The 25,821-nt window shown below is 39.9% G+C and overlaps 2 protein-coding genes across 2 annotated transcripts; both read right to left on the bottom strand.

The window, feature by feature from the left end:
• Positions 1–1,900: 1,900 nt before the first annotated feature.
• On the bottom strand, positions 1,901–3,574 carry LOC127780950 (probable rRNA-processing protein EBP2 homolog). The gene is made up of 2 exons (XM_052307944.1): positions 3,430–3,574; positions 1,901–3,062 (listed from the first exon to the last, which is right to left on the bottom strand). Exon 2 carries the CDS (start codon positions 3,055–3,057, stop codon positions 2,179–2,181), a length of 879 nt encoding a protein of 292 aa, XP_052163904.1. The 5' UTR covers positions 3,058–3,062; positions 3,430–3,574; the 3' UTR covers positions 1,901–2,178.
• Positions 3,575–5,139: 1,565 nt separating this feature from the next.
• On the bottom strand, positions 5,140–15,997 carry LOC127779135 (serine/threonine-protein kinase STY17-like). Its single transcript, XM_052305833.1, has 15 exons — positions 15,567–15,997; positions 14,225–14,339; positions 13,483–13,583; positions 12,239–12,293; positions 10,728–10,838; positions 9,431–9,478; positions 8,820–8,995; positions 8,642–8,749; positions 7,920–7,993; positions 7,609–7,781; positions 7,030–7,125; positions 6,085–6,165; positions 5,934–5,987; positions 5,553–5,684; positions 5,140–5,457 (listed from the first exon to the last, which is right to left on the bottom strand). Exons 1-15 carry the CDS (start codon positions 15,758–15,760, stop codon positions 5,386–5,388), a joined length of 1,590 nt encoding a protein of 529 aa, XP_052161793.1. The 5' UTR covers positions 15,761–15,997; the 3' UTR covers positions 5,140–5,385.
• Between the last annotated feature and the right edge of the window lie 9,824 nt (positions 15,998–25,821).

Below are 25,821 nucleotides of genomic sequence, written 5' to 3' on the forward strand. Positions count from 1 at the left end.
GAACTTGATGAAAAAAGCCAGAAAAAATTTTGAAGTCTATGTGGACAAGGCACAGGGAGCTCAATTATTTGTTTGGTCGGATCCTTAAAGAAGTTGGCGTGACCAAAAAATAATAATTGCCAAGTGTGCATCCAGGCAAGTGGCAAGTTATCTAATGCACAGTGCCACCAGATTACTCGCCAAAATTATACTTGCCCTATTTCAAAATATAGGTTGTTCTTATTTTGTTAGGAAAAGAATTTGACTAACAATTACTCCCCTAAAATATCATTTATGCGATATAAATATATATTCATACAAAAATACTTTTGGAGACAAATCTAATAGCATCAATTTTGCTTCATAAAAATTATTATTAATAAAATAATTATTGGTAAAAGTCCTGTCCTACTCCTAATAAACAAAAATACACCGTATATTTAAAATGGAGAGTAGAATAAAGCATCCTCTAGAATAATAAATCGACTCCCAATTCTACATATAGGACTTTAGGCAAGTCACCCTCCCAATGCTTGATAACAATTAACCATGATTCCAGGAGCATCGACTCAAACTCTAATGAAAAAACACTCTACTGAATAAGCAAACACTCAAGATGGAAAATATATAACAGATACGCCACATATATCATCCTTATCTCCTGACTTCAAAACTACTCACCGTTAAGGTTAGTAAAATAGTTTCACTCACTGTTAAAACAGGTGATCGATGACTGGATAGTGGATACTGGCATTTCTATTAAACACTTACAGGTTTACTCATGAGAAAATAGGTTTAAAGCATGCAAAGAAGTAGCTGTATCATAAGAATAACAAGCCATGGCATGCATGATGCAATCTAGTCTTCATCACATATAAGTGACAGACTTGGATACAAACAAATAGACTGAGATGACATAGGATAGAAATTTCCTCCACCTCAAATGTACGGTTAAGGACTATCAAAACATTCCCCCACTTCATAATCTATACTACTATAAAAGCCACTAGTGGTGATGGTCCTGCCACCACCACTACTTAGCACTTTTTACAAATTAGTCCCTAATATTTTTTTGATATTATGCAATACTCTAATATTTGTTTGAATCAAATAAATACCATGTATTTAAATAAGTAAACAAGCAATACTAATAAGAAATATTTTTTATCTATGACATATTATTGTATATTTTCTTTTACCTATAAGGTCTGTTCGGCTGCGTAGCAAAGCATGGGCACTTTGCTAGTTCGCGTAAAAATTTCTATCAACATGATCGGACAGATAATATACAAGAAAAAAACACATCACAAGAATTATAGTAGCAGCTTCTTAACGCACTAGTGCAGCTGCAAGAGGTTATATAATACTAGCAGATATTTTCAGAGGATATGTTGTAACATGTAGTAGGCAATTGCTTTCAAATCATAGACAACCATCACCAGCAAAGAAGCAACATAAGCATGGGCTTCCATGCATCAAATCACTATCAGTATAGCTCATTCCAAGCTAATCGAGGTAAAGACCAAAAGGACACTGTAGCTATAATGCAAAAGTACTACTACCATATTCACGATCTTAATGGGAAATGGTATCCACTCCACATGGACATGCACATCCACCATGAAGAGCAAGGAAGCATCACAATCAAATGCAGAACAAAAGCAAGCTCTTTCTGAAATTCCATCACAACTAATGCAGTGAGGAAACTCACAAATGATATCATTCACTAGAAACTACAGGGAAAGAAACAAGGTAACCAAATGAGTTATGCTGATTGGAGTATAATCTAAGATAGAAGAGAGGGAGACTTGACTCACCAATAAACAAATTTACAACACAATAGGAAAGTGTTGTTTACTTTTCAGTTTTGTTGCATCAATATAAAATAACGGTCAGAAAGATAACATATCAAAACAGGAAGTGCACCAAGCATCCTTAAGACACTCTTAGGATAATTCCAGGGTAAGATTGATTCTTCCACATCACACAACGAAAAAGGGCCATCACCAGATACATGCAAATATCTTGTGGAGAACAGCATAGTTAAAACATAAAATGGTCTTTTGTTTTAACTGCCTCCTACAATCTATCTCAACTAACGTTCGCATCTAGCAACGATGTACTGCAGTAAAATAAAGTTACCAAAAACAACTAGTAATACGGCTCAAGGAAGCAGACGCAGATTCTTACAATATCGCGTCAACCCATTTTTCTCCTCTTGTTTTGTGACTTGTCCATCTGGTTGAATCCTCTGAAGTCATTTGTCGTCTCCGCAGTGTTTTGCTTCTTCAGCCCTTTCCGACCACCATGCCCAAACTTGGAATCCCTTGATTTCCTGTTCTTTCCCTGTTTACCCTTCTTAGCAAGACCACCAGACCTATCACCAGGAGAAACACCAGGCCTCTTTTTCTTTGATTGCTTGAACCCTTCGTCACCTTCAAAATTCAGATCTGGCCCATCATCATTTCCCTTGGCAAAGCCCCCTTGCTGCCTCTGCTTCCTCCACTTCTTGACGGACTCAATCTGTTCTTTCTTCTGCTTGGCCCTCTCCTTTTCTTTCTGTGCCTGCACCTCCTTCGCCCTCTTCTTGGCCTCTCTCGCCTTCTTCCTCTCCTCAGCCTCCTCAATCTTTTTCTTCTCAGACAAGAGCCTCCCCTTGATCTTGTGCATGTGAGCGTCGGTCTTAACCATCTCAGCATAGTAATCAGCCGGCCTGAGAAACCGGACCTTCATAGACTGCAACTTCTCAAAGGCCTGCCTCGTACCATCCAAAGCCTGCGTGTAGAACGCAAGCTCACGAGCAAGATCGTCGTTCACATCGACTTTCTCCCCCTGGTCATGTTCGATAGTGAGCTTGTGCCTCCAGTCCACATTCTCCGGCCACGCAATGTCCTCGAGCTTCTCCAGGATCCCCTCCTTGTTGTAGACAGCTTTCTTGGAAGGCTCGGCATGGAATTCCTCCCCTGAATCATCTTCCGACTCGGACTCTTCCTCGTCGGTATCAACATCATCATCATCATCATCATCCAATATGGCTTCATCGCGAACCAATGGGTCTTCAGCTGCAAGCCTTGCCATTGTCACTGCAGGATTGATAAATCAATCAGCACAATCCCATAAATGATAGGCACCACAGAATGCAATACATACAGATAAGTCAATCAAAACAATCATGCAGCACGAAGCTAAGAAAATGATAGTCACAATTGAATGATAATAACAGTCTAGTTTTTCTTCACTCCTTCAAAGGAGGAGCCGGGAGAGATTAGGGTTTATCCATTCGCTCGCTCCAGATACTTCATTACATGCATCTCAGTGATTATGTCTATATACTCGCGGCGGCATCAACGGCGACTCCGAACGGCAAGAACAAACACGCACGCGGTTCCCCTTGCCTCGGAGAAACCCAAACCATGGGGGGAAAACGGGGAGAGGGAAACCGATGCTCACCTGCCGGCCGGGGTGAAAAGCGCGGAGCGGGCGGCAAGCGGAGGCCGATGGGACGGCGACGGCGCCGGAGGAGGAGCGGAGGCCGGCAGCGGAGAGGGGCGGCGCTGCGCGGGGATGGAAACCACGCGGAGGCAGGAGCACACTACCTTTGTATATTGGATTTCTAGGGTTTTAGATTGTTTGGGCTATTGGGCCTTCGTGTGTTTATTGGGCCGGGCTGACCATGGGTCACAACAACACGGTGGTGTAAACAGGAGGGATAAGTCCACCGGCCAACCCTCAACTTTATGTCGAGTTTGATCGACATCCATACTCCCAAATACCAGAAGTCTATACCCCTAAACTGTATAAAACCATGCACCTTAGGTCCATAGCAGTATAGATCATATTTTTCCTTGTTTTCACTTACGTGGTAGATATTTGGGCCCACTTATCAGCATGTTGTCACCAATGCCATGTCAACGGAGTGAGCTCTCTCGTTGCCTGTTTGCTAGCTCCTGACGGCAGCAGCGTTTGCATAGAGCTTGATGATGACTCCACCGCTAGCGCCAAGTTCGCCATCTCAAGCCGGAGTGGTGGCTGGGCAGCCCCAGCTTCATGGTCGAGCCACGATGCAGCCTTTAGGTGGAGCAACAGCGCATCGGTTGGTTGGCCCCGACACGTAGAATCGGATAGCATTGAGGCACAGTCGCGTCTGGGCGGGCCCAACGCGTAGCAGTGGCCCGCCCTCAAGGCGCAACAATGGCACGCCGGCTTAGGCGGCTTGGATGCATGTGGCGGCGTGGCCTTGAGTGTAGTGGTGATGGCCCTAGAGGTAGAGTGACGGCCCAGCACTAGCCCTCTCGTTACGGCGTGAATGGTGCAATCCGGCTTTAGCCCGCTCGTTACGATGTGAATGATTTGATTTGACCTTGATGAGCTAAGGGAGATGCAGTTCATGCACACCATCATCGCAGCGTCGGTGTCTCTATCAATCGATGTCGGTGGACGCGTTGCAGGCGTAGGAGGACATCCTGCCAAACAGCCAACGAGAGCATGTTGAAACGGCATGGGTGACTCAGCATGCTGACATGTGGGCTCAGATATCTGCCACGTAAACAAAAATAGGGGGAAATGGGGGCTATACTACCATGGGATCCTAATTGTACGATTTTGTATAGTTTAGAGTTGAAGATTTCTGATATTTGAAATTAGAAATGTCAATCAAACTAAGTTAAGGGACGACAGCTTATTCCTAAACAAGATTACAAACAGGTGGAGCATGGACCTCACGAATGAACAAACGCAGCATTTGAATTTGATATTTGAAACAGGCACTTGAATCGATTTGGACTTTTTGTACCATCAGAAAAAGCCACTCTTCCTACCTTTTTTCTTTTCCCTTTTTGGTATGCCATTTGTTAGACATACGTGGTTTCGTTCTCGAAAAGAAGGTTCATAAGACCTCTCCTCTTAACGTTCTGGAAACAAACCTTCGAAACTTTAATCATCAATAACTTTTAATAAAATACTTAATTTCAAGACGTAAAAATGCTATAGGTTTGCCTCTTTTTTTTAAAGAAAACTATAGGCTTGCCTTGATAAATATTATTATCTCTTAAACTTATCAGATTTATCCTAATACAAAATTATGGTCAAAGTCACACATCAAAAGACCTGAGAGAGTTAAAAGGATGATTTTAAAAAAAAAGAAGTCATGACATCTCGTGGTTGAACTGAAAGGATTATAATCAACAATCGTTTACACCAGCTCACGACATGAAAAAAAAAAATACAAGAAACTCACTAGATTATATTCCAGCGTTACCGCTGAGATACAACCAAGTAAAAATTGCTCGCCGTGGAAATGACCATAACAAAAGGGAGGGTGTGGAACGCTAAACAAAACCTGCCGCATTTCAGAAACTAAACCGAAACAAGATTTTTTTTTTTAAAAAAAAAAGGAAAATTGCTGCATCAACCGCTTCGTCTCTGCCTGGAATAAGATCGACCTGAGTGTCTCTTCTGATGTCCAGAACTTCGAACAGCCTGCTGATTGCACAAAATGAAAAAAAAAAATCAAATGAAAGGAAAACACAAATCGAACTGAGAAATTTTATAGACATCCCATCAAATATACAAACCTCCTTTATAGAATTTAGTATATCAAGAATCTCTGAAAAAGTTGGTCTTAGAGCTGGATCTTTCTGCCAGCATTTCTGAAGTAGACCAGCAAGCATAGGATGAGTATCAGCAGGAATGATAGGTCTCAGATCCTGCAAACATGAAAGTGCAATATCAAGGATCATTTCTCATCTACTGTGTGTGTATATATATGTATATATGCTTCCTTTGGGCCTTCAATGAATCAACTGTTCAATCCCCAGATTCCTCTTCTCTAAACTTACAGCAATTAGTGACTCGTGTATTGCAGAGTGCATATTTAGTTGCCAGGTCCCAACTCAGCACAGTTTCTTTCTTGGGAGAACTATAAGATGGCAAAAGTAAGGTTTGTTATCTCGTACCTTTTGGACAACGGCAACGGCTGCTTGAAGAGGCGTCATATCTTCATAAGGAAGCTGAGAAAAAAGTAGCAGAAAACAGAAAAGCAAAAGTTCAGCACAGATGTCAAGTGCAGAGAATCTAAACATAACCGCTTGGCATGTGTAACAGAACCTTTCCAGTCAGCAGCTCCCAAATAACTATCCCGAAACTGAAAACATCTGCTCTCTGATCGTAGGGCAAGTGCTCGATGACCTGCAATGATTTCTATTAAAACATATCTCAAAAACAACAACAATAACAAGGAGTTGCTCCGTAAGAGATTAAGAGGCAAAATGTAAACTGCATAATGAAGATGACACATGTATGTACAGCTTTAAGAAGATATATGTGCCATCAAATTAACGGACTTCTCATCCCAATATCTTAAGAAACTTTTTCCAAGTCTCCAACATGCAACACAGACCTCTATTGTTATATGTATATATCAGTAAGTTACAAATTTGCTACTTTATGATAATATTTTCAATTGCAAAATTAATGATATATTTCTGAACATAGGTTATGTGCGAACTGCCAATCTAGTTTCTTTTCAATAGGCAATGCACTAGTTACTCTAACAAAAGTCTCTTTTAAAAGTTCCAGGGGTGCAAACCCACAAAAGTCTCTTAGAATTTTTCGTACTTCTGATAGTATGAGGATTTGATTCTACTATCCTTAAAAACACAACATCGAACAGCAACACATGGTGCAGTCAGTAAACAAGCTATATTCAAGCACATTATAGGAGTCTGTCTTGTTGTACAACAAGCAAAGTAGCAGTGGGAAGGGATTGATCACAAAAGGCTTAGGTTAGGGTTATGTGCTAGCATAAAAGTACCCCAGAGAACAGAGTAGGTTAGTCATTGCTCTTTCAATCTAATTATATATGATAAGCCCCCAATGACTTTGCCACTTGAACCAAAACGTTCAAAAACCTCTCGGTAGTGTGAGCAAGCAGATTGCAGAAGGGATTCTGCAGTCCTCGCGTTCAGTATATAGCTCACCGATTTGTGATAAACTACAAGCAATGAAATGAAAATTCACAAAGATTCTTCAAAGAAAATGACAAAAGGTAACCTCAGGAGCCATCCATCTATAGGTTCCTGTTTCTGCAGTCATAACTCCTGACTGGTCTTTAACTCTGGCTACTCCAAAGTCTGCAACCTTGACAACCTGCAAATTATGAGGGGAATTAAATACCTCTTCTTTATTAAAGCATAGATGCATGCTAATTCATGCCCAACAAGAAGTGTCACATTAGACATTACAGATTCAAGATAATCACTAATCAATTATGCAGCTTGACTCAATCTTTACTTACAGGCGTTGCCCTAAGTCCAGTATGTACGTCCCTGTGTTAGCAGTATAGTGGCTCAGTTGTGGCACTAGTCAACAGCAAGGGGCAGGAAGAAGGAAAAACAAAAAAAAGACAAATGGGCAAGTGGCCTCTTTGCAAACATATAAGAAACAACAGATACTGAGTTTGACCATCTTCGATCTTATTTAAAAGTATCTCAACAGGATCAGGGTATCAGAAATAATAGCTTATGCTACAAGCCTAAGATTCAAGTGATCAATTATATCAAGATGTGGGGACTGTAGTTGGCACGTATGTTGCAAAACAGGACAAGAAAACAAGATGGGCAGTCAAAGTACCTGGTCATCCATAAGAAGATTAGCAGTCTTTAAGTCCCTGTGGACAATGTTAATTTGATGCAGGTAGTTCATCCCCTTGGATACATCAGAGGCAATTCTTAACACATCAGGGAGCTGAAAAGTTCCTCTAAAATTGTAAAGAAAGTCGAAAATACTTCCTCCACGCATGAACTCTGGGAATGAAATAGAATAGAACTAAATAACTTACATTAATCATGATTCACGGTAGAAATATTGAACAATTTAAACAGAAAAGTTTCCACTTTAAGGCCTATTCTGCACAAGTACTATTACACATTAGACCTGTATACCTGTAACTATACACAAAATAGGTGGTCTGGTGCATGCACCAATAAATTGCACAACATTCTTGTGACGAACCTTTCTGCGAAAATAGGATTAAGTAAAGAAATACATCAAGTAGAAAGGTGGCAAGTCTTATCAATTTGAAAAAACAAAAATCGAGTGTATTCATTGTGTCTTAAGACTATTCCAGTAATAATCCTCTAAATTTGAAAAGTTTTGGCTAAGTACCTAACAATAATATTGTCCCCGGTTAGTAAACCTAAAATGTGCATAATGAACTATGAAAAGAATTATTCATTTCCTAAGAACATAACCATGGAACTACTTTAACATATTTATTATTCTCGAGAGTGCAGTTTTTATCATCAGTAAAATGAATGTCTTACAGATGTATTTCATGACCAAAGTTTATTACTCCCTCCATGACATCTATAAGGCATATTTTAATTTCATTAAGATCAAACTTTGTTGATTTCGACAAGCAATTAGTCAAATTACCAGTACATTCAGTGTACTAAAATCATACGTACTAGATTCATATTTGAAAGTACTTTAACATAATATTAGTTTTATAGCTGCTAAGAATATGTTCTACAAGAAATTAAAGGTCAAAGTTTAATCTTCATACCCTACAGAAAAGTTTTTCTTGGAAAACTTTTTGAAATTAAAATGCGGCTTAAAATAAACTAACAGACAAGATTCAGCATAAGCAAAGCTCATCACTCACTTCATTATATATACTTCCTGTGCAAATTCACGCAGCATATCAACGCTGACCCGCTCAGGCTTGAGTACTTTGATTGCTACATCTTGACTACAGTATGTCCCATGGTATCTGGTGATTAACACAGCTATAATTTAGTTACATGAAAAGTGGAGTTGTTAATTAAGATTATAGAACGTACAGATCACCAAATGATCCAGATGCTAATTTTCGTTCAAATTTTAGAAGCCTTGGATCAACTTCCCAAACATCAGTTGCATCAGCTGGAATCTGGACAAAATCAGCTGGAGGAGAATCCTCCATTAGCTCGTGACCTGTCCTAGTAGGCATGGACTGAACCAATGGCCATGCTTTGTACTGCATTAATATTTAAAAAGAACTTAGAAGACGCAAATGCACACAGAAATGGACTTTAAATACTAAAGTGCACATAACATGACCAGGGGTTATTTTATTGTTCGTTTGCAGATTGGTCCTCATGGTTATTTAAAGTAAAAAAAATCTACAGCCATCGACCTACATTCCAAAGTCCAATTTTCATCCTGAACTCAGAACCATTTAATTTTCACCCCCTAAAGTATACTAATTATTATAACAGTTACACTGGTGTACGCCAATTATATGGGTCCATGCTAATTCAGTTTACCGAAGAGTCTAGGGTGTTATTTGTTGAACCAATATAATTGCTGAACAAAAGTAACAACCGAGAACAAGATCTTAATCACTGGTGGTGCTCTGTAGGCAAAACAGCTCAGACCAAATTAGAGGAAAAGCATTCTTTGATCTTGTTACCTTTATCTTTTCAACTCCTCTCCTTAATGCATCTCGTAGAACATCGACCTGGTCATTTTAAGAAGCAAGTATGAAAAATATAACATAATTTGCAAACATAGGCTCATATATTTTTGTTAGTATTTAAGTGGCTGCAATAGTTGCATCTTTGCTACAGTATGAGTCATTTATTATGGGGGATTTGCAATTATGACACTGCAAACATTAACCTTTACTATAATGACACTGGACCCACATTTCATAGACACAGATGGGCCCATTTTCTCTATAAACAATTATGATAAATATGATAAACTTGATTTGCTATAGTACACTAGAGGGCCCAAAGCATTACATGTAACTGAGTATGCCAACTTTATTTTGCTTCCTTCGTGCCATTAGCATGCTGTCAAACAATAACTACAACATAGATACCTGGTGGTGGCATATATTTCAAAAGGGTAACAAGAGCATTAGAACAATGGAATGGAAGAAATTTTTAGGTTAGCTTGAACTACAGTTGCTCAATTGGTAGCAACACTCAAATTTGCATGCCTTCTTTACAAGCTAATATTCAAATAGCATTACCATTATATTAAGATAGATACAAGTAACATTTCAGCTAATTTTAGAAAATGCTAACAGTATACTGTATATAGCATAACGTGACAATTTAATGTGGTTCCAAAAACATCCAGTATAATGAATAGACTACTAGCAACTTTGAACATAGAGCTAAAAGTATAATACAAGTTCCTATTACTAAAATAAACTATACAGTGGTTGTGCAAATTAGTTTAAAAAATCAAATCAAAATGGATTTACGACATATTCATTGCAAGATCATTGTAACACGCAGATATTTAACTAGAATCTCAAAAATTTTAAATATCGAAGAAAATAATATTAATTTTTGTATTTGCAACTGTTCAAATATATATGTACAGTTTTCAGAAATTTTATGGCTTTCCATAAAGGTTTATAAAACTTCTGAACATTTTCTTGTTTTAAAATTTAACAATTTTTGTATGCTCTAGGCTTTTGTAAGTATCTGATATTTATTGTACAGCTTTTAGGTTAGAAAAAAAGTAAGTGTAACGCACTATCTGAATTTAATTCACAATCTTACCCTGAGAATATACAATATTACTTGACTAAATATTTATTTACATTGGTAGAAATTGTAGTTGAGCATTACAATACCAGTTTAAATGGCCTGACATTCAAGATGAATAAGAAATATATACACCTGGCAAGCAAGAATAGAGATGGTTCCTTTTTTCATTACAGGAACTACAATTGATAAATATTAAGTTACCTCATGACTCCAGCCATCGACAACAAAGATGTCAAGAGAATAGCCATCACTCGTTGAAAATGCATGTGCTTCTTGGATGTTAAGGCCAAGTTCCCCAAGTAGAGCGGTTAGCTGGATGAAAAACAATCAGATCTTTTGTAAATTGTCCCCAAAACAAAGTAATTAAGTAAATAACTTGGGCATAATGACATCAGTACTGAGAATCATGCGAAGCTAGCGAACAGAACCAAGTTTATCAAGAATATAACTTTTGAACATAACAGCCCTTTTTTATTCTTCCCTTGTGTTGCTTGAAGCTGATGAAGTTTCATAATTATTATTTGCAGAACAATAAACTGTTACTGTTATGCTTTCAGATACAGATGAACAGATTCACACTGCGGAACTGAGGCAAAACAAACCCAAAAAAAAAAACACAATTTTATAAAACCATAAAGTCTGCAATGTGATATCATGATACACACACAACTCCACATATAACTGGATATGCTTTGTGAATTCTGCAAAATGTGAGCAGCTGAACCACAGATTTGGCTATTTGGGTTTAAAATGATGTGAACGCATTGTTGGGGAAAAGCAGATAAAAACATGCAAGTCTTCAAATTAAGCTGGAAATAAGTTCAGGTGCAATAAAACTTAATTTCTTATTTGGGTTTATCTTTAGAATGTACAAGTGAACTTTCAACCCACCTAATATTACCTTCACTCATGAAAATACTGAACTCTCATGCAGAGTGTACATGTGTTTGCCAATTAAGTGTCCTTACAGAGCAGAACCTATGGATAACCAGGTACTTTAATTTCTATGAAGTGCTTAGCATACTTTGACTAGCACGTGGACAAATAGATCAGTATTGAGAAGACATATTGTTACCAACACTAAAGATGGCAGCACACAACATAAAAGCACCAGTCCACCACAACTAACAGATGAACGCAAAAGGGACCACTCTGTTACAACTTTCTATAGTTGACCTTCTATAATGTACTCATAATAATCCAATCTCCCTGTCAACTTATGTATGATTGTATCTGACTGAACTCTACTTTTTCAAGGATCTTCACAATCATACTAATCCTGTTGTCCATAGAAAATCATGCTCACCTCGCTCTAGCAGCATATTTAACGTCCAAACACATCAGTACATCAGAAATGTGCAACATGATATAGGACCCAATGCATGTTAGTGGTGCCTGCATGTCATTCTGCATATTAGACTGAACGAAACTGTATATCCTGGACCTAGGTAACATCAACAGACTACACGTTGGCTGTAGCCTACAAATGCAAGTACCTATTTCATTGCTAAGAACCTGAAGTTCACAACAACATCAACTGCATGCATTAATGGCATTACGTGGGCAGAATTTTCAGCAATTTGAGGCTCAACCTTATTGGCCATAACAAATTGTCACATAAAAAATGTAATTCACATACCAATAGCACAAATTGATATGCTACTACTAAAGAAAAGATATTTTCCATCTCAAAATAAGAATTATTACTTTACCTGGCTAAGAAGCTTAGGCTTATCGTCACATGCAAATATAATTTCATGGAAACACCTGCAATGATATCACATATCAGAAAATACTGACCCTAGGATCAGTACGACCAAAAAGCTACTTAAATGCGAAGAATCCCAATAAGGACATCGAGATGCAACAGTTTTTAAGTAATCATACAAGATATGTTTGTTTGTGTACTTTCCTCAGAAGCATGACAAATGGATATCGAAATTATATTTCAAAAGGGGAAATAGGACACATCAATAAACATCTGTACTAGAGATGGCAATGGGGCCCCGTTCACCGTTTCCCCGCAGTGAATTTACCTATTAGGTGAGGGGGATGTTTAATATGTATTCACCATGGGGAATAAAATGGTTACAATACTCTCACCATCGGGGATGACGGGGGCGGGGACGGTGAACCATTCCCCGTCCCCGCCCCCCGCGGTGACCCGACTTTACTGTATAGAGGACTAATTCTAGACTTTTTACATGTTTTGGCCCATAATACTAAAGCCCATTTAACAGGCATATATAACTTCTAACCCTAAGTCAACCAGTCAACTTCAAATTCTCCACCCAAAATACCAAATCCTCCAGATCCGCACGCAGCCACCAGCCCACCACCGCCGTCCGCTAGTCCGCCGGGAAGCTCGGGAGTCAGGCGCGCCACCGTGCACCGTCAATCCGCCGAGAGCCAGGCGCACCGCCGCTCGCTGCCTTCTCTCGCGTGGCGCGGGCGCCCGTCGATGCACCGCCGGGAGCCGCCGTCGCCGGGAGCCTCCGTCCACGCGCAGTTAGGCACGGCGCCTGCAGCCGTAGTCACCGAGAGCCGCTGTCGCCATCGACGTCCGCCAGCGCCTTCCGTCGTCACTCGCCCGCACGTCGTCCACCGCCAGCACGCCATCCGTCGACGGCCGACCATGGCTTCGGCCTCCGCCCCCCGGTAAGCTACGACAGCGACGATGCAAGGTCAGCTCAGGCTACGATCCCTAATCCCTAATTGATACGGGGTCACCACGGGGAAAAAATCACCGCGTGGTGATCGGGGCTGGAGAAAATGTACCCCCGTCGTGGTTGACGGGGGCAGGGACGGTGAAATTTTTTCACCGCGGTGACGGGGACGCGGCGGTGACCCCCGACGGTGAATTCACCATTGCCATCTCTAATCTGTACTGTTGTGATGCTATCCAAAACAATTTGTAACTCAACTCAATGACAAAAAATGCTGGAATCAAAATCACCTTTGGTCTCTCGATGTGAACGATGAGCACTGAGGATCTTGTACTTCATGCTTAAAGGAAGTTGATTGCTCAACTTCAGTGCTTCTATCCAGAGTAGCAGCCTAAAAGGTGCACATTCACGTAGTTGATATGAAATATGTTCTAATGAGATATCAAACTATGTTCAACAAAACACATAGGCTAGTAGATCCCATTAATCAGTTCATAAGTTTGTGCTTCTCATATTATAATCCGATAATAATCTCTATATATGTGTTAAGTCAAACTGTAACAAATTTATGGCGTATGAAAATATTAAAGAGATAAATGCACAAAAAGGAGGAGAAAAAAATAGTAATCATCGTCCTTTTCTATTACTCTGACTTGCAGGAACAAAGTTATAGCTCAGTAACTTTCCAACAGAACAAATTGAAACAGTGAGACAAGCTTTAGAAAAGCAAAAGCAGCTGTTGTACATAAAATAAAAATAACCAGCAGTTAACAAATGCAGTTTCAAAATCTAGGATATGTGATTTACACTTCTACAGGATAGTGATTAACTGATTATTGTAAGGATGGCACAAAAGGTACATCGTATTACACAACACGTCACATGGTACTGTGGTATCTAACAGCACTTGGCTATGAAAATGTTGAGGACTTATCCTAGACAGTAGCCAATATACGAGCATGCGACAGTCATCAAGCGATGCCTAGTCGGTTTCAGAAAAGAGGTAGACAGGTCATGTTATGCATTAATCACCTGCGAACGACGAACATCGAAGACCAGCCCATTCATTGGTTCACGGGCCTGGTCAAGCAACCTCTTGTGCAGTAGAACATCATCAACCCGCTCGACATTCACATCCAAAGCATACCTGTTCAATGCATGAAGCCAAGCATGTCTGCAATTAGATCATAATGACATGCATGGCTTATTCAAGCTAATGCTAGCAAGTAGCAAGTTCTCAGCATGTCGCTTATTCAAGCTAAGGGCTTCGGAAAGGCATGTGTATGCAATGCTGCAGCACTTTATCTAGCAAGCTTTGCTTAGTTTCTTGGTTTAAGGCTCTACTCTAATGACTAATGCTATGTACTGTGGCAAGACAAGCCCAGAATTTAACACATGGAACACAGAGACAAAATGACCAAAGGAAGTAGAGACGAGAAAGGTGTAATATCACGCCAGAAAGCAGTGCCAATCGTTACGAGGAACGCAGAAAGCAGCACATTTCTGGCATGATAAAAGGCAAGCTAGCTCAAAATATACTTGTTACGAAAGAACAAACATATACTGGACAAGGATAACTATTCACAGGGGAAAAAAATAAAAAGAAGCCTTGTTTTGATAAACAGTCAATATCAAACATCTTTTCATTTTCTTGAGAGAGATGGAATTAATATCAAACATGTATGCCGACAAGCATAGCTCAGTCTTCTACTCTTCTTATCCAGAGAGAGAAAAAAAAAGAAAGAAAACAGTATGGTCCTCCTCACGTGGTTGCAAAAAGGCAGCAACTTGTACTACGAGGTGTTGTACTGCTTGTACTAGTGATTGCCACACGACCGAGCTAGCTGCTAGCCTGCTACTGCTCCTGCTGGAGGTGCTGGTGGTGGTAGCTTGGCCTGATGGCCATCAAACAAACAACAAGAAGAGCTGGAACCGAAGAGGAGAGAGAGAGATCGATAGATAGAGAAATGCCAGCGGGCGTATCTCCCCGACCTCTGAATCCCTGATCCGCGAGTGGCAGCATGCGTGGACCACGGCGACCTACGGCACGACCGCCGATGCAGTCTTTTCACCACCACCACCAGCAACAGCAACAGCAGCAAAGGGAAGAGGGCATAGGCAAGCCACACACACACCCACACATGATGTTTAGCTGTAGCGGCCATGGATCACAGCTCCTGACCTCCAGTGCGATCCGCTGGACCCCCCCAAAGAATCCACAGCACACGCGCAGTAGCAGCTAGTGCTCCTCCCTTCATCGCGCACGAAACCCGAGGCGTCGAAATCCCAAAGCAGCAAGCAGAGGCGGCGAGAGCGAGAGCGAGAGCGAGAGAGAAGAAGAAGAGGGTATTATACTAGGTAAAATAAAATCAACCTGGCGGGGAGGCTGTGGAAGTGGGCCCAGAGCTCGTCGTCGTCGAGCGCGCCGCCGCCCCCGCGGATCCGGCGGAGAACCTCGCGGTAGGCCTCCGCCTTCCGCCGCCTGCCCCCCGCCGACGCCCCCCGCGTCCGCGGCGGTGGTGGCGACTCCCCCCCGCGGCTGCCGCACGACTCGGCGCCGCTGGCCATGCCGCCGTATCCGTATGATACACACAAACAAACAAACAACCTCCCTGTCCTCCGGCCGCCCCCGCGCAGGCTAGGGTTTCCGACGCTGTGCCGCGGCGGCGGCGGAAGCGGAGGCAGCGGCGGAGGAGCGAGGCGTCATGGAGGGGTGGAGCTTGCCGGAGAAGCGGCCGCCGGCTTTATACGCGAGGAGAGGAGAGGAGAGGAGAGAGAGGAGATTTGGGGGGGTGCGGATGGGGGTGCTGAGTCATCACCCCCGCTGCGACGGGGAGAAGGGAAGCTGCGAGCGCGGCGCTGGATTCGAGGACACGCACCCACCTTTTTGCATCCACGCCCCTGCGTCTCCCACATAATTCCACCTTTTCTTTTTACACCCAGACCCCCTGGAAATTTTTTTTATGTGATTGTGTTGCGTCGGGGCTAGGACATTTAACTTCTCGCCATGGTAATTAATTATTTTTCACTCGCGGTCTATTACATATAGGATCTATAGCATATGGTCTGGTGGTAAATAACTTAACACCACTCATAAAAGTAGCAGATAGTTAATTATTCTGTCGGGGTCTCACTGTTTTTTTTTCCGACAAAGTAATAATATTCGTAAACACGGCGACAACGGTGGTGGCATCTCGGGATCATCCGTCCTCGCCTTCCCCTTCGTCCTGGAGATTGGCATCGCATTCTTGGATACGAACTGAGAAGGACAGGGATTATGACATGTTTGACTCTAGGAGGATAGATTGCTTTCGCTCGAGCAGATTCTAGTTCGGGATAATGGATGAACTTGTGAAAAAGCAAGTTTCAAGCACATGTTTGAATTTACTACTTTATAGTCATCTTTCTCTTTGGAATCAAGGTACTTCGTAGCATGAAAAAATATTAGACTACCTATAAGTCGTGTTTAGATTTAATGACTAAATTATTATATGTTTAGACACTAATTAGAAGTATTAAACATATACTAATAATAAAACTAATTATATAAATGAGAGCTAATAAACAAGACAATTTTTTAAGCATAATTAATCTATAATTAGCACATATTTACTGAATCATCACATAGGCTAATCATAGATTAATTAGGCTTAATAGATTTGTCTCACGAATTAGTCTAGTGTTATAGAATGGGTTTGTCATTAGTTTACGTTTAATACTTCTAATTAGTGTTCAAACATCCGATGTGACAAGGACTAAAATTTAGTTCCTGAATCCAAACAAGGCCTATATAGTCCTGAGAAACTATAACCATAAAGAAAGGGGGAAAAAGACCACACCTCTAGAAAGGAGATAGCATAGCACAAATTTAGGAACCAACCTCTATGCAAGACCAATCATCGCCGGCCTACATCATATCACACTCAAAAAACGTATCCTCCAAACCGACAACACCAAGAAAGTTGCGACGATGAAGACATTATTATTGCCCATCCAAGGATATCTGGATATCATTTCATCCAAAAGTTTCTATCGGATACGAAGAAGGGCACCTCGACACCACCTTGAAAATAGTTGCAGCATCCAAAGGCATTGCCACTGCTATCCTAGAATACTATAGATCGGGCTTTCTCCTAGAACTCGTATGTCACCTTGTAGTTGTGCCCTCAACGCCCACAAGCTTAACAACCACCAAACAATGCCAGTACGTGTCCACCCTCACACCAATTTTCCTTCTTCGCCAGCCAGCCCCTACCAACCTCAATACTAGATTAACTAGGTCTTTCACTCTATGCCACCATCTTTCACCAACAACCCTTATTGCCTCTGTGCATTGCCACCTTATAAAAGATATATCTTATCATGTTAGTAAGTCAAAAATTAGATAAGTCAGTATGTTTGATCTGTTCAAAAATACTGGTAGGGTGTGTGGTGTGTTGTTTTATTTGAGGTTGATTAATTAATACAAACCAATGCACATAACTTTCGTTTGCAATGGAATGGGTTGGGCACTTCTTCGCATTTTTTTAAAAAAGAAAACATTGTTGGTAAGGCTTGTTTCAGCATCAGATCAAATAGAATCTTAATTCTTTAATTTGATTCACATTATATGCCTATCAAATAGTACAATTTGTTCAACTCACTAAAATGTACTCCCTCCATCCCATAATAGGTGACTTTTTTTACTTTTTATTTGCAACGTTTGACCATTCGTTTTATTTGAAAACTTAGTGCAAATATAAAAAAAGATAAGTCATATGTAAAGTACTTTTGATAATAAAGCAATTGACAAACAAAATTAATAATAATTCCAAAATTTTTTTGAATAAGACGAATGATCAAACATTGACAATCAAAAACTCAAAAAGACAAGTAATATGGGACGGAGGTAGTAGTATATACCGTTCTAATGTTTTATAGTAATTTATTTTTTCGTTTCCATGTCCTTCTCAGAGAGCGTAGTCTATCCCTTTCATCTTTCTCTTCACTCCCCTTTTGTTTTCTCCCCCTCTTATTTCTCCATTCAAAACAGTTCTATCTTCATTCTCTCTCCTCTCCTCTCTCTTCAAACTGATCATGAATTCAACATGATAGGCTGATGATAGCCTAGAAGCATTTTTTTTTTCAAAATATGGAAAACATTTTGATTTTGGTATATATTTGTTGATAATTTTTCTTCCAAAAAATTGTCAAATGTAAATACAATTTAATTATAGTGTAATTAAGTTGTAACTTACATAACTTCAATGTAACTTGTATGTAATTTTCACATAATTTTAAACCGTTTAATTTACCTCAAGATTCATGCAAGTTGGGAAAAAATCATAGCGTGCACACGGGTCAGGAGATTCGGTATCATGACCTCTAGTTCGCAAAATTAACATCTTATCATGGGATTTTGAAAATTACATACAAATTGTATGATAGTTACATATTATATTTATCAAATTTTTAAGAGAAAATTTATCGACAAATGTATAGCTTTTACCAAACATTTTTGTTAAAGTTTTGATAGCAAATAATTCTCTTTCCGTAGCGACATTCCCTCGAGTTCCAACCAGAGCCTCATTAATTTACGAGAAAATTTTGAGTTGGTCTTTTGGGTTTATTAGTTAGAACACTTGAAGGTATGATCTCGGTCATCGAAAGATCAGGTTTGACCCATGAACACATCTAGTTCAACCAAAAAGTCACAGCATAGTGGTAAAAATAGTTGAAACCTACTGAAAGAGACAAATTAAATTAAACGACACCATCTTGCAATTGGTCCAGTCCACCTCTATGTTATAATTCAACGAAATTGCATAATCTCGTGGAGGACATACCTTATTGTGCTGAGCAATGCTCTACAATCAATTAATATGTTGTAACCCTAGCAACATTTATGAATACTACTTAGCCATATTCTCACAAATTAGGGACAAGAGCAAAGGGGAGAAAAGGCTCTCGTTTTCCACATGCATGTTTTCCGAACAGTTATACGGTTTGTTTTCTTACAAAAGTTTTCTTAAAAAAAGGTTGCTTTATAAATCATATTAACTTATTTTTCAAGTTTAAAATAATTAATACTCAATTCATTATGTGCTAATGACTCATCCCGTTTTATGTATTTCTCAATATTCCATTTCCCCCTCCTCTCAAATACACCTTAAATTAAATTATGTACGCCTAACTCCTAAGCATAATAATATTTTAGAGTAGTTTCCAAGCAGAATACCATGTGTGTGCCTCCCTCAACTATTTATATATGATTCCATCCACGATAAGGACATACTATCGAGGTTGCTAGCTCCAACCTAACAAGCTTGGTTCGGAACCATATGATCAACATGACACGTGGAGCTAATTATAAGCAGTGCAACTTATTATATATAAAAGAAATAATTTATAGATATCTTTTCTATGTACGTATTAGGTTGTGTTCGGGAGGTGAGGTTGGGAACTCACCTCCCGCGCACGCAAAACAGAGCGACCATTTTCTTACGATTAATTAAGTATTTACTAATTCTTTTTTGGAAAATAGATTAATATATTTTTTAAAGCAACTTTCATATAAAAAATTTTTGTAAAGACCGTACCGATTAGCAGTTTGAAAAGTGCGAGTGCGAAAAATGAAGGGATGTGAGTTAGTGATTTAAAAACCTATATACTTATGAAGGACACCCGCGCGCTCTCCGTTGGGGCTACAGAGCATCTGCAGTAATCCTAGAAAGCATGATTGGTTTTACATGCTCTTTTGTGAGTTGTGAAATGTAGGTGGGAGCTAACTTGGCCTGAATTCCCTTGGCACTTCACTAAAAGTTGATTTGGCACGTTTAATTAATCATATATATATAAGGCACTTGATTGGTTGATGTCCATGTCATTCAGAGACCATTTAAATATTCTTAGTATTTATAAAAGTTATGTACTGTATAAAAGGATGGTACTACCTATTTTTTAAATATATATGCAGTTGATTTTTTTAATTTGTTTGACTATTTGTATTTTATAAAAATATTTATGCAAATAAACAAATAAAGCTTAAATTATTTTTAGAGAGATCTGACGATACTATTTTCACTTTACATATACCTGACTAATTGAACAAATATGTTGATTACAGTTTAAGAAAATAGTCATCATATATTTAAAAACGGAGTTAATACAACATTTCAGATAACTATGTTTGCTCCTAACTCATGCTCGAGTTGCTCCTTTCTCTCTCATCCTCAGCAAAATAAGCCCAAACTATAGAATGGATTATGAATCATCATCATTGTACATGCTCTGCGTACACTTCCGTAAAGTAGTAAGAATAATTGCTACCTTTTCTTCATGGACAAAAAAAAGTATGTCCTACTAATTGTAGAGTAACAAAATCCTTTAGCAGGATCCACAATGGCCACGTGCAAGTGTCCCTGAGTCCATTTGTTCTTCCACCAGGACACTGGCATCTTCGTGGGCATATCCCTTCGATTACGATTAACAAGGGTACAACCGTGTCGATCGCAACTTAGAAAATAGGGATGAATGATTTAGTTTTGAATAGGGGTTCTAGGCTTCTAGTAGCATTTGTGAGGATATTCTCAGTTCATCCTGTCGTTGTTTTGTACACTAGCGCTTTTTCATTAGGTTAACATAGACGTAGTGTTGTATTACCAATAACACTTCGAAACTGAGTAGCAAAGACTAATTTTAGTAGCCAGTAATAGTTTTTAAGTATTTTTGCTCGATCGGCTACCTGACCAGATGGGAGGAACTCATGTATGAGGATCTTAATGGTGATGGCGTTACTCCTTGTCGTTGATGTCGTGGCTATCCGAGATTGGTCCTGGCACCCGGCTCTGTTGTCAGGGAGGAGGATCATCGAGATGCATCAGGATGAGTACGGTGCGGCCGTCAAGAAGGAGAAGGTGGAGCCGGAGATTGATTTGGAGGAAGCAGCCGACTGTGGAGCCTAGAGGCGGATTGGGGAGGGCACTAGAGATGGAGCTCAATTTGGAGGCTGAGGCAAATCTAGGAAGGCACTAAAAGTGGATCTCGATTTGGAGACGACAAAGGCCACCTCAAGCTCCTACTTCCTAGTGATTTTTGGCTTTGATTTGACATGATTCTCTAGTGCAAGACAAGGCCAAGAAGAAGAACAAATAAGAAGAACAAATAAGAAGAAGCGTCACGTTAGCTAGCTGGCTCCATCACCTATTCCCGTGATGACGGTTGTGGCAGCCATGGTGAAGTCACCACCACCGTTGTTGACGTTTGATGTGGTGCCGACTAGGCGGGCCGATCATGAACAGGGGGAGTGGTGCTAGTACCAGTACCACCAACAAGGACTTTGAACTCTGGCATTGGCGCCCAGTTACCACTAAGTGAGCGGGGTCTGGGATGCGAAGGTGGTGGGCACCACTGGCAACAACATGCGTGGACTCACCTCATAAAAGAAAAACAACATACGTGGACACAAAAGCATGGGGGTAAACAGTAAGTCCAGCTCACCCGTGGACAGTTGCAGCGGCAGGTCGACGTCAGCTAGGACATAGTGCGCCGAGGTATAACCACTAATGTGTGGGACAACTTTTTTTTCTTGACTGGACTACCACGTCTACATCACGGTCAATCAAAACCACTTTAGATTAAATATATGGATAATTGACCAATTTAAAATATTTAGGGTGTAAAATAATGTTTGGATTTAAATTGAGAGGGATAATTCTTTGTTTGTAATTTGAACTTTTTTTAAAGAATATTATAGGAGGACGAAGGGAGTACAAATAGTGGAGAAGCGCACACGAAACACTAGGGTAAAGCAGGCAGCTTTTGTCAAGTCAGCTTTTGGTCGCATTATGCGGCGAAATGTGGCTGAAGGATCTGCACCTAGCATGAGCCAAACTGCCAAAGTATATACTCCTACTCCTACTACAGGCTAATTAGCTGCACGTGGACGCCATAGTTGTCTATGTACAGACACCATCACTGCCACTGTTGCTCCGGCGAGAAAACAAAGTGATCGATTGAGGGCCTGTTTGATTGTTAACCTGAGGAAAATTTGCCTGACTTGGTACAAGCCTGAGCATAGCATGTGGTTGTTTGGTTGCTAGCCTAACGCGTATTCTCCCTCGCCTCGCCTGAATCCCTCTGGCGTGGGATTAGCCTGAGTTAGGCGACCAAAAACGGTCGCCTGAGCTCCAGGCGTAGCAGCACTCTACAATTATATTCCTAATCCTCTTTAGACAGGCCGCGGGATGCTGCTGCTGACCAGTGTCGCATCGACACCACACGAGTCGCCGCCGATGCCAGCGTAGCCGCCGTTGCCGACACCACACGAGGTTGTTGCCACCGCCAACGACGACGAGTGAAGCCTATGCAGCCGCTGCCGTTGACATCACACGAGGCCGTCGCCGCCGCCGCCGACGACGACAATGAGTGAAGCCAGCACAGCCACCGTCGATGATAACGTGTGATGCTGGCGCCACCGCAATCGCACGAAGCCTCGTCAGATCAGATGCCGTCTTCTCTGCTGCATCGTTGGATCCGGCCGTCCACACGAAGCAGCTGCCGCCGCCTGCTGGATCTTGTGTCCTAATCTTGCTTAACATGTAGATGTGAGGAATTCCTATGGTCTTGCTTAGGCTTAGCATGCAGATGTGAGAAATAATGGAAGGTTGATGCGGTTGGATTTGGGAATCTCTTTTCTCGTATTCAGCTTTCTTTTTCTTCTTGATGTCAGATATGTTGGATTTGGGGATCTCTTTTCTCATGTTCTCCTCTGATTCTCTTCTTGATGCATTTGATTGATTTTTTCATGGTTTAGATTTATTTCGGTTGGAGGGACGATGCAATTTTATGGTAAGATTTGTTTCTTTGCCATAAACATGTTTAGCTGTAATTGTGTGAAGCATAATCGTAGTCTTTTTTCTCAGGCCATGGTGGCCAACCAAACAAGTAAGGTCACAGGCTATCTGGATAGGCAAAATTCATGAACTGGTTATGTGCCTCTCAGGCATGCAAATTTGTCAGGCTTGGTGCTCGGGGCACCAACCAAACAAGCCCTGATTGCCGCCCGCCGAGTCGCTGCCACGGCGGCTGCACGACGGATGCTTAGGCCTGTTTAGCTTCAGGCTGAAAAGTCTGTGCGTTTTACATTGGATATACAGACACACATTTAAAATAATAAACATAGATTAATAACAAAACAAATTATATGTTTCACCTGTAAACTACGAGACAAATTTATTAAGTCTAATTAATTCATCATTAGCAATTTTTGCTGTTGTACCACATTATCAAATCATGTAGTAATTAGGCTTAAAAGATTTGTCTCGCAATTTATATGCAATCTATATAATTACTCCCTCTGTTTCACAATGTAAGACATAAATGTGGGCAATGCTAGAAAGTCTTACTTGTGAAACTAATGTCTAGATTCATTAACATCTATATGAATGTGAGCAATGCTAGAAAATCTTACATTGTGAAACGGAGGAAGTAGTTTTTTTCTATATTTAATACTCCATACACGTGTCTAAACATTCGATGTGATAGGGCGAAATTTTTTTGCGTGGGAACTAAAGCCTTGTTTAGTTCTCCAAAATTTTTTTTCCAAAAACATCACATCGAATCTTTGCACACATACATAGAGCATTAAATATAGAATTTTTTTAAAAAAAACTAATTGCACAGTTAGAGGGGAAATCTCGAGACGAATCTTTTAAGCCTAATTAGTCCATAATTAGCTATAAATACTAAAGTAACCCATATGTGCTAATGACGGATTAATTAGGCTCGAAAAATTCGTCTCACGGTTTCCATGCAAGTTATGAAATTAGTTTCTTTATTCGTGTCCAAAAACCCCTTCTAACATCCGATATGACATCTAATTTTTTTTCAGAACTAAACAGGTCCTAATGCCTTGTTTAGTTGGGGAAAACAGGGGCCTTAGGTGGTGTTTGGATCCAGGGACTTAACTTTAGTCTCTATATTTAGACACTAATTTAGAGTATTAAAAATAGACTACTTACAAAACTAATTACATAAATAAAAGCTAATTCACGAGACAAACTTTTTAAACCTAATTAATCTATAATTAGAGAATGTTTACTGTAACATCACATAGGCTAATCATAGATTAGTTAGGCTCAATAGATTCGTCTTGCGAATTAGTCTAAGATTATAGATGGATTTTATTAATAGTCTACATTTAATATTTATAATTAGTTTTCAAACGTCCGATATGATAGGGACTTACAGATCTCATCCAAACATGGTCTTACCTTTTGCTGCCTCCTCCTCCTGCTGCCTGTTGCCGCTGCCGCCAACATCACGTGATGCGACACGTCGTCCATACAGCCGCGTGCCGTGCAGGTGCAGGTGCAGGTGCAGGTGAGTGAGAGCGGTTGGCTCGCTGCCGGCCGCCACACGTACGCCATGCGAGTTTGCGACGCGGCGCTCCATCACCGCGTTGCCTAACTTACTGAAGTAGTCCTATTATAATATTGATAGTTATATACAAATATTTTACTTCGTGGTAAAATACTTTCTCTGTAAAAAAAATCAACCTAGAAAGAGTCCCAAATTGAAATTAGACAAATCAATTCGTCTTATTAATTTACATTTAATCCAATTATATATTACTATTTTAGGATATAAAAGGAGTAGTAGATTGTTCCATACGAGAGAAAAAACGGTTATAAGAGTAAGACAAAGCCAATTTTCAATTTTAGAGCCAATTTTCAGTGTTGATTTAGAGTTTTCTTAAGTTAGTTTTATCACTATAACCTTGTCTTCAAAATAATAAAAAAAAAGAATAGAACGTTCTCATCATCTTCTTTGTAGCATATAGTCACAACCAAATTTTAAATTTTGAAATTTAAGTTGGTTTCATGGTTTTTAATCGTAGACTATTTTTTACATCGGCTATTAAACCACTAACAAACACAGATATACAAGTTTTTTTTATGTAAATTATGTTTTGTTGCTTCATTTATGTTTTACATGTTACCAATTGTAGTTGATCAACCTATCAAGCATAAGCTTATTCAGAACTGTTTTTTAAGCTACATCTGACTCACGACTTATATTTTCTCTGTTTTAAAATATAAGCATTTCTATGTTATTTAGTATTAGATATTAAAGTTGAGAAGAAAAGACTTTGATGCCTCATCAATAAATGTGAGAGCCTGAGAGGGTTAAGTAAAAAGATGATTGGGGGTAGTATGAGAAGAAATTTGAATGAAAAGTAAATGATATAATAAGTAGTGTAGATGGTGATAGAAATACCTATATTGTAAAATAAGATTTAAATTTTGAAATGGAGGTACTAAGTCGCAACCTAAATATATCTTTTAAGCAGACTTCATGCTCGTACCACAAGTTTTAAGTTCGGCTTTATCAGAAACAATAAATAAATAGTAGTATATCCGATCCTCGGTCCTAAAATAATAAATCCTAATTATAAACTCGGATAAACACTGATAGGATTGTTTTTTTTAATGCAGCAGTACTTCCTAAGTTTTACTGTTGGCTTACAGTAGTACTCCACTAGTCTGTGGGCTGATGAATCTTAAAATTTTTTGACGGGAACCGATGGACCAGTTGTAGGGAATCTTAAAAATTCGGGCACTTTTGTCGTACAATTATCAAAATGAATT

Source organism: Oryza glaberrima, chromosome 7 (assembly GCF_000147395.1).
Source record: "Oryza glaberrima chromosome 7, OglaRS2, whole genome shotgun sequence".
Classification (NCBI taxonomy): domain Eukaryota; kingdom Viridiplantae; phylum Streptophyta; class Magnoliopsida; order Poales; family Poaceae; genus Oryza; species Oryza glaberrima.

Coding starts and splice junctions, on each gene's coding strand:
- LOC127780950 (XM_052307944.1), bottom strand. CDS start 3,057: ATGGCAAGGCTTGCAGCTGAAGACCCATTGGTTCGCGATGAAGCCATA.
- LOC127779135 (XM_052305833.1), bottom strand. CDS start 15,760: ATGGCCAGCGGCGCCGAGTCGTGCGGCAGCCGCGGGGGGGAGTCGCCA. Junction 8,750..8,819: donor TCTGGATCATTTGGTGATCT/GTACGTTCTATA, acceptor GTTAATCACCAG/ATACCATGGGACATACTGTA. Junction 5,685..5,933: donor CCGTTGCCGTTGTCCAAAAG/GTACGAGATAAC, acceptor TCATGTTTGCAG/GATCTGAGACCTATCATTCC.